Below are 9,885 nucleotides of genomic sequence, written 5' to 3'. Positions count from 1 at the left end.
TCATCAAGGATTGGGGCCAGTAGTTCAGTTTACATATATGATACCTATATCTATGCAGCATGCAAGTGCAAAATCTGTGTATGTTTTGGTTTATATAAAAAAAGATGGTTTTACACTATTTGGGTTTCCTAAATTTTATTTGGTGGTGCATGAAGGCTGGAGGAAACTGACATGGAGGACAGAGGAGCAAAGGAGGATACCTTAAAGAGGAACAGCAGAACTAGAAAAAGTGCATGGAGAACTTCTTATGATATAAGGGGTCACATGAAATCCAGTAAATGAGTTTTCTGCAAGATGTATGTGGATAGGCACTTATCACTATGGTCATCACATTTCCATTGAAACACATTAAACTATAAAATAAAGAATTGGCACTAAAGATGTGTTCACGTGCATTATATCGAGAGCACTATATTATTGAACTCTTTATTGGCTTGCACTATTTATGTGGTAGATAGTTATGTGCAATTCCTTTTGTTACAAATCAAAATTTGGAAAGAATAAATCATTATTCGGAGATTCAGATGTAGATGAATCTCCGACTCACAATAGTAATGAATTTCAATAAATCCAAAATTAAGTATTGAACCAATACAATCATTTGTTTCATTTGGATGACATGATGCAATAGTTTGGGCCCAAAAAAAGGTAAGGACATAAAAAAATAAATCCGAAAATAATTTTACTCAATTAGTTCTTTCGGTTCCATCTCATTTTTATTTTGCATTAACATTTTTCATAATAATAAAAAATGCACTGCATATGAAATGGAAACACATGGATGTTGGATGGAGGTGGATCCATCAGAATCATAACCTAATAAATGAATCTGAAATTAATGTTGTTCCATTCGTTCTTTCATATCTCATCCAATCAGCTCATCCCATTTCTCTTTAAAACAAATGAACATAAAAAATTAATCCGGAATTATTTTCCTATTTTTTTTTTTTTTTTATTTGCTTCTTTGAATATTGTAGAAATCAGCTCATTTCATTTCACTTAGTGGGTTGGAAATTTGAATATACAAGACGAATCCGAATATACAAAATTAATCCGAATTTACAAAATTAATCCGAATATACAAAACAAACTCAGAAAATATTAAACAAATCAGAATAAATGAAAACAATCTGAATATACAAAAAAAATCCTGAAAACAAATCATTCTAACATAATGATTATGACAAAACAAATTGACAAACTTAACAAATTAATCTGAAACTAGAGAATTTTTTTCATTGTGCACAGCTCTAGTGGTAGCACATTTGCTCATGAAAGTTCTGAGGAACATATTTTCTAAGAAGGTAGTGAGGAGGATTTGTGTAAATATTAATACTGTGAGCACATTTGTTACTCAATGAATAATTTTTCACCAGTGTTAATTTAGAGTTTTTGTTTTTTATTTTGAGTATATTTGTTTAGAACATTCAGCGCTGGACCTCTTAAATATCTGTATAGTATCTCTACCTTCCTTATTAGCAACTGTACTTACCAATCAGAAAATTGTATTTTCCATGGGCGCAGAGTTAATATTAGAATTATTCTAAGACACTTAGGTTTTCCCATAGAATGATTACTCTGATCCCTCTATACAAAGAAAAAACCTCCACATTACTGAAATTCCACCTAATTTAAAAGAATGTTTGAAAGGAACACGCCTTCCCTGGAATAGGGACTCCGCCTAATTATTTAGTCATTTTTAATTCCAATGAGTTACTCCACCAGTCAGCCAAGTTTTGTCCACTTTGACTAAATACAATTCATTACAATATTTAATTTCCTCTCTTACCTCCACCAGAAGACAGATTAACTGAAATTAAAAAAAAATATTTATTTTATAGCAAAACTACGTTATTCATCATGTTTGTATATATATATCATATATATATACACATCGGAGCCTTGATTAGCTCCCAAAGCTGCTGTGATGGGAACTACAAATATCAACATACATTTGAACTAATTTCTATTAAACAATCATGCTGGGAGAAATTTCTATGTTTCTAAAATCTCCCCTTTTGTATATTTGGGTCGGGGACACACTGGACGCCTTTGCTGCTATTGCTGGGTGTCCAGTGTGTGTCCTGTCCCTTTAAGGGGGCTAGGGCGGCCTCCAGGCTCACCTGTCTCACACCTATCCATTCAATGCATGTGCTTCCACTGTGGAGACACTTATAAATTTAGTGTTAGGACTGCAAGTAATACAGGGTGCCTTGACGAGGCCTTGCAGCTTTCACATGCGTTTGCAAATGTGTGCTAACTAAACCCCTGCTTTTAACAGACGGTTAGACAGGCTAATTTGGTTGGTCAGCAGACTGGTTGGTAAGTTGAGCTATGGAATTGTCTTTGTCTTACATGTATATGCCCTCCATGTGCTCCTTACTGTGAAGGCCAGTTATGGGTGTGGGCGGTGACCAGTGTCTTGTCTCCCCTTTTTCTGTCTGGTGCCGAAAATGAGCGAAGCTGCTCTCCACATGGATGAAATTAACTCCTTAAGTTTTTCAGCCACATAGTTTTACCAGCAACCAATGAGGGAATATCTACCTAATTCTATTGTATATATTCTTTCATGTGTGATGCACCATAAAATTCAATTACAGCTAATTATATAAAAAAACAAGCTCACCTCCAACAGGCGGAACAGTAGCAGCTGAAAGTGAAATAAAGATACAACTATTATTAACATCATTTTTATGATTAACTTTTTATTATTTTTGTTATTAACTTAATAATTAGCCTAATTTTTGATTTTTACAATTCTAAAGCGTTATTGTTCTTTTTTTTATCAATTACTTCTAGTTTATCAGATTGTACCAGCTACTGAAATGATGCCTACTGTAGGTGTCATATCCAATTTGTTACAAATAAAGGAATAGACATAAAAGAAAAAAACAGAACAGCACGTCATTACTTCTACATCAACAAGTTATTTTAAAATTTTAGCCACTATATTAATGAACTCTTTATTGGCTTACACTATTTATGTGGTAGATAGATATGTGGAATTCCTTTTGTTACAAATCAAAATTCGAAAAAAAAAAAAATCATTATTCAGAGATTCAGATGTAGATATATCTACAATAGTAATGAATTTCAACAAATTCCAAATTAATTATAATGAACCAATACAATCATTTGTTTCATTTCTATGTTTCTAAAATTTCCCCTTTTTCTGTCTGGGTGCCAAAAATGAGCGCAGCCGCTCTCCACATGGATGAAATTAACTCCTTAAGTTTTTCAGCCACATAGTTTTACCAGCAACCAACGAGGGAATGTCTACTTAATTCTATTGTATAATTCTTTCATGTGTGATGCACCATAAAATTCAATTACAGCTAATTATATAAAAAAAACAAACTCACCTCCAACAGACGACACAGCAGCTGAAAGTGAAATAAAAATACAACTATTATTAACATCATTTTTATGATTAACGTTTTATTATTTTTATTATTAACTTAATTATTAGCTTAATTTTTGATTTTTAGAATTCTAAAGCGTTATTATTCTTTTTTTATCAATTACTTCTAGTTAGTTAGTTGTTACAAATAAAGGAATAGACATTTAAGGAAAAACAGAACAGCATGTTATTACTTCTACATCAACAAGTTATTTTAAAATTTTAGCCATTGTTTTAGTCCATTGATTGCCTTTTATAAATATAAAAGATATGTCATGTAAAAATAGTTCAAGTAAAATGTGTGGGTTGTGATGTGAGAAAAATGTCTGAATATTCTGTGTATAATACAGTAATTATATGAGGAGGGAAAATAATATGATTTTTGACATACTGGTAAAATCTTTTTCTTGGAGTGCATTTTGAGACACAGTATAATTATTTATTACATTGGCTATTATGCAGCTACTTTTAGGTGATTGGACAAAAAAGGGATGTTTTCAGAGACATCCTCCTTTTTAGCTCCTCCCACTCAAGAATAGTTTCAGTTTTGTAACAAACAAAATGGAGTTCAGAAGAGGAGGGGGGTTATGTGTCCCTTTCTGTACTCCCATGAATGGATTTTACTAGTAAGTCAAAAATTTTATTTTGTTAGTCATACAGTACAGGACACAGAATTTTTGGTCATTACTCTGGGACATCCAAAAGTAAGGCTCAGCAGACTCAGAGCATAAAAGAAAAGCAATGACACAGGAAAATGTCAGTATCTAGCAACTGTAATAGAAAGGAAACATAACATCCACATTGTAACAAATGATGATCAGTACTCCGTCGTACAGTGACACAGGCACAGTGGGAGATAACAGCGTTGGATGCAGTGTAAAGACGGAGTCTTAACTGACTGGCTGATACAGCAGAGCATAACACATAGTAGGTTTCTTGATGTAGCCCCGCCCACTCCCAACGGTGGGATTGTGTACCAAGTCTCCGCTCACAGTGGTATTGCTGTGTTATGCTTGTCAGCTCAGGCTCTGTCTTTGCACTGCATCCAGCACTGTTATCTTCCACGGTGCCCGTGTTACTGTACTAGGGAGTTCCCCCTTCATTACAATGTAAGAGGACAATTTATTTCCTTTCTACGATCTTAATGCCTGATGAAGTCACTTGATGTGACATTACGTGTCGGGATTGGAGCAATAGTCGGAAACCGTAAGTAACAAAAAAAGTACGAGCTTGTGGAGTGTTACCTGAGCTTTTTAAATCCAAGTGAGTGTACAAACTCTATGTATTTTTAATAAAACTAAGTTTTAAGCGGTATTTTGCTATTTGGGATCTTTCTTCCACCTTTACCACCCTGCTTGAGCTGACTGGAGAGCAGGCTGTACCCACCCACTCTAAAAATCTATTGCTGCATCCATCCATATAGGGACCCTCTGAAGATCCCTGTTTGTGGCATCAGATCCAGTTCATGCTGTAACCTTACAGCAGTAAGGTGAGGGGCTAGTGCACATTTAGGTGAAACTACAGCTGATTGGCCAGGCATCGGCCAGCTTTGTTTCACGGTTCATGGTGAAGGAAATATCACACATTCATCAGTTTTGGACTGTTTTACTTTATCTTGTACAGGAGCTGAAATAGTATTTTATTTTCTTTGGGGCTGGTCTACACCTTGGTATTTGTATTTGAGCCCAGTGGTGAGTCATTGGATTTTTTGTTTGATTTTTTTCTCCCTCCTATGCAGTGTCTCACACGGCAACATCTGCACTTTGCACTTTAGCACCAACCCACCTGTGTATGTTTATGTCACTTTTCAAGATTTACAGTTGGGTCATTTGCATTTGCACTGTATTGTAGACCTTGTTCATCAGTTTTTGAGATTCACACTGCTACTTTTTTGCATTTCACTTTAATCACTCATGTCCACAGTGCAGTACCATTAATTACTCATCAGGGCGAGAGACCTGTTTCCTAATTGGTCAAAGCGTCAGGTGACCCTTTTGGATGCATAGCGCTTAGGCAGAAGAGAGAGGAGACACATGATGGAGGAAGCCGCTGGAGGAGCAGACACAAGAGCCGCTGCCTGCAAACCGAGAGAGAAGGAGAGGACACCACTGCCCACCACCTAGATCCCTAGATTGGGTAAGTGACGGACCGCTGGCCACCTGGAGGGTGTGGTAGTGCTGGCCACCTGGGGGTGGTTGTGTGCTGCCCCCCAAAAGAAAATCCAACCAGCCGCCACTTGTCCATAGTGCACAAGTCAGGTCCTCCAGCTCTGTGGATGTTTTATGAACTTTTATGTGGATGTGACATAAAAGCCTACTGTTGAAGTGACTCCAGCACTTGTTTGGAAACCCCAAACTAAAGGGAGAGTCTGGGCTTGGGATCAGATGCATAGCGGTAGTCCCTCTTTGTTCCATTCTAAAGAAATGGTAAGTTGCAACAGTCTGAGTGAAAGTAGACATATGGCACTGCCTCAAAGGGGCAACCTTTAAATCCAGGAAAATCATGCAGGCACAAAGCAAGACAGAAGTTTATCCCAGGGCAGGAAGATCCTGGACTGGGTCATGTCTAACATCAGGCTAACGTTTGTGAAGAGGTTCCAGCAATGACTTTCATAGGCTGAGAATCAAGCCAAGGCTTTGCAGAATCTCCATTGTCCACTGGATGTTATCTGACAGGAAAACGGAAGACAGAAGAGATCATACAGGCAACCCACCACATGAATTCCCTGAACACAGGGCAGAACTAAGATTGGGGCAAGCACCTTTGTGAAAACCAACTACAGGTAAAATTGTAGGGTGACAAATTGGTTTTGCTGATCGCCCACTGCAAAACTCAGATAACATTGTTGGGGAGGATAGATAGAAATGTGTAAGTAGGCTGCCTGAATGCCTGCTGAAGCAAAAAGTCTCCCAGAAAGAAGGAGGCAGTTACTGGCCTCGCAGTCTCCATGTGGAACTTCTGAATGCATTGAGAGTCTTTAGGTCCAGATTGGAACAAACTCCTCCATTTGATTTGCCAACTGTAAAGAGGTCTGTGCAGAATCCCTGTAAATTTTCCTCTTTTAGTACAGGGGTAATAACTCCTTGAAACAGGAACTGCTGAACAACAGCAAGGAGATTTAACCACCCTTGCTGCCAAAGTAGTTGCAGTGGCTATGGTACATCAATGAATACTATCAGAAGAATGATCAGCGTGAGAAAAGCTCCATCGGAAAAGGAAATTTCTCCAAAACAACACTAGTGAAAAACTGTGGCGTGGGAGGTTTTATATAGGGGGTGTCCCTGTAGCTTCCTCTTTTCTACCAGTATCCAATCACCTGAAGGTAAATGCACAATACCCAGTGCAATGACTGAAGATCCCATGTCCCATACTGTACAAATAAAACCTTCTTTTGATAAGCATTGTTTTGTGAACTACATATACAAAGTTAAATGTCTAGGATACATCAGATATTTCCAAAAATAGTCTTTATAAAAATAGGTCTTACCTTTCTGGTATATAGGTCCAATAATTATATTATTCACATTATTATTGTCAATCGAAGCAGACCTCATAGCAGGACAACTCTAAAATAAGAAAATGGGTCATTAAATTCTTAACTAGAAACAATAATAGAGATGTTTAAATTCATATTACTATTGACTGTACATAGCAAACAATAGGAAGTGGTTCTGGACAGCCGCACTCTGAAAAAATTGCCTTTTTATTAAAAAAATCAAATCAAAAGCAAAGATACATGCCACAGCAGAGAGGGGAGCTGACGCGTTTCACAGTAACAGTAGTGCTTACGCTATAAATAAGCACTACTGTTGGTGCGAAATGCGTCAGTCCCCTGTCTGCTGTGGCATGTATCTTTGATTTTGATTTGATTTTTTGAATAAAAAGGCATTTTTTTCGGAGTGCGACTTTCCAGAACCACTTCCTATTTATTGCTACAAGCAATTGCCAGCACCTGTGGCTTATAAACTGGTGAAGAGGTTTACTACTTGTTTGTCCTCCTGGAGCGGTGATATCTTCACTTCCCTGTACATACTGTAGCAAACAGTTTACTGTTCTAAATGAAGTCAAACTTTTCTGTCTTTATGCTCCTGATTATAAATAGTTTTTCCAACTTTATGAAAAAAAGTCTTAGTTTTAATGTTAAAGGTAATTTTGCAAAATGTCCAGCACATTAGCACATTATGTTAAACTTACCTGCAAACGAAGCCCTCGTTGTCCCCGTTAGAGGCTGCATCCATCTTCACCCGTCTTCCTTTCGGGTCCGCGGACTCCGGCTCTGTGACTGGTTGGAGCTATATGATGTCACTCCCGCACATGAGCATGAGAGCCACCAGTCATAGCACAGGGTTCTGGAGAAATGGCACAGGTGGCTTTTCCTTCAGAGTGCATGCTCCAATGACGTAATCAGCTGCATATACAGTAAATATCTCCTAAACAGCGCATGTTTAGGGGATATTTAAACAACATACTTTATTATAGGCTTACCTATAGGTACAAACAATACATGGAAGTTCACTTCCTCTTTAAGCCTAATAAACCCACATGCCATATTGCTAAAGGGATCCATACTATCTGGTGAGTAAAAGCACAAAGGGGTTGTGTGGAGCACAGTTCACCATGTGACCGTATGGGGCCATACAGCACTTTAAGATTTTCTGCACACCAGCACTTTGGAAGAAAGCCTTTGGTGACCTTTTACTTTGGACTTTAGAAATATTTGTTTGTAATATACAATTTTCTAGATTATACATATTGTGTATGCAGAGTTGTGGCACTTTAGTTGGCTTCTTGTAAGCACGTTGAAATATTTTTATTGTTTGCGCTGTGACTTGATGTGTACTAAGCACCAAGCTGCCACATTTAGCCATGGCAGCAATACCGGCATTAAATGTATGGCTTCCTGTAGTAACTGGAGGTTCCCTTCAGGTTATTTAATTTGCCCGCTCTGTGAACAGTGATCAGCCAGAGTTCATGGTGATCCCTGTGTTGCCACAAACTCAAATCCCATCCCAACCTACAGTACCTCCAACTTTTTATTCAAACTTAAAGCACACACTCCTGGCAGATGTTAAATTCTGGTAGTCTATCCTTCATTGTAATCACTTTCTGTCTAAAAAGTGTTACACAATAATCTTCTATATTACAGAGAAAACTAATTGTAATGTGCGTTGCAGTCATTCTAGGCGTGAAATTGTGCAAAGTAAAGAAAGAATTGTAATTTACTTCACACATGACTGGTTTATCAAAATTCATAAGACTTTAGTTCAATTAGTAACAACAAATAAAATCCTTTACCAAATAGGAATAGCTAAATTCTGAGGGTTTCTACATCCCAGGTACAAGAGAATTTTATATTGCATTATAGAAACTTACTAAAAAGCCCCGGAGTTAGGTAAATCAGAACTTTTATATACTGCAAATAAAACTCCTCACTTTAATTGGAAATATCAGTTAGTTAAATTATATATATTTATTATAATGGATTTGTGTTAAGACATACTCTGTGTTAGGCATGCAATTGAAATGTGTTTGTTTATATGTATAAAAATTGTTGAAAAAATTAAATTTAGAATTAAAATATATATATATAATGTTCAAACCTCTTTTTTAAGGGCAAATGAATGCAAAAAATCATCATTATCAATTCTTTTTACAAATAGTGAACAATTTAAATTGTAAAAAATACATAAAAAATGCATAATGTACATACTTATTATGGAGTCATTATATGATAAATATAATGAAAGTGTTATTTAATAAACATCCCAATAAATTCCAATTCAATTGAAAAATTGTATGCCATTGTTTTCTATATATACAGTGTGTATATATATATATATATATATATATATATATATATATATACATTTTTACATGATATCCTCCTTTTCTAATACTTTTTTCTGTTAGTTTATAAAAGAAAATGATAATATTTGCTACATATAGACAAACCAACAATTGAACTTACTCTAATGGCCCAATCAAAGTCACACACTATTGTTATTCTTCTTCTTATTATTATTATTAGTTTTTTTTAATATTATTATTATTTCATAAAGCTATTACGTATTATGTAATGCTACACAAGGAACACTGAGCCAATCCCCTACAACAAAGGAGCTTTCACTCTAATATCCCCACCACAAATATACACATATCACTGACAGCTTAACCACTTACCAACCGGCCCATAGCCGAATGACAGCTGCAGGGCGGTTGGATAACTCTGGGTGGACGTACTATGACGTCCTCCCAGAATTCCCCTCTCGCGCGCCCCCTGGGGCGCGCACCCGAACACATCCGTGACCGCCGGGTCCAGAGGACCCGGCGCATCACGGATCCCGGTAAATGGCCGCTGATCGCGGCCGTTTACCATGTGATCGCACCGTCAAATGACGGCGTGATCACATGTAAACAGACCGGCGTCATCTGATGACGCCGGTTCCTCTCCTCCCCTCCTGTGTACCAATCGGTACACAGTGAGC

At 37.0% G+C, this 9,885-nt stretch overlaps 1 protein-coding gene across 1 annotated transcript in view; it reads right to left on the bottom strand.

Moving 5' to 3' along the window:
- Positions 1-865: 865 nt before the first annotated feature.
- Positions 866-9,885, bottom strand: part of LOC141147853 (uromodulin-like) — an 88,058-nt gene continuing 79,038 nt past the window's right edge. The window contains exons 15-18 of the mRNA XM_073635020.1: positions 6,888-6,966; positions 3,363-3,383; positions 2,627-2,650; positions 866-891 (exon numbers count right to left, since the gene is read on the bottom strand). Coding sequence (XP_073491121.1) covers positions 866-891; positions 2,627-2,650; positions 3,363-3,383; positions 6,888-6,966 — 150 coding nt within the window. The remainder of the gene's footprint in view (positions 892-2,626; positions 2,651-3,362; positions 3,384-6,887; positions 6,967-9,885) is intronic.

Source organism: Aquarana catesbeiana, linkage group LG06, assembly GCF_042186555.1.
Source record: "Aquarana catesbeiana isolate 2022-GZ linkage group LG06, ASM4218655v1, whole genome shotgun sequence".
In the NCBI taxonomy this organism is placed as follows: Eukaryota; Metazoa; Chordata; class Amphibia; order Anura; family Ranidae; genus Aquarana; species Aquarana catesbeiana.
Note: the sequence above shows the minus strand (reverse complement) of the source record. Positions and strands in the feature narration are given on the sequence as shown.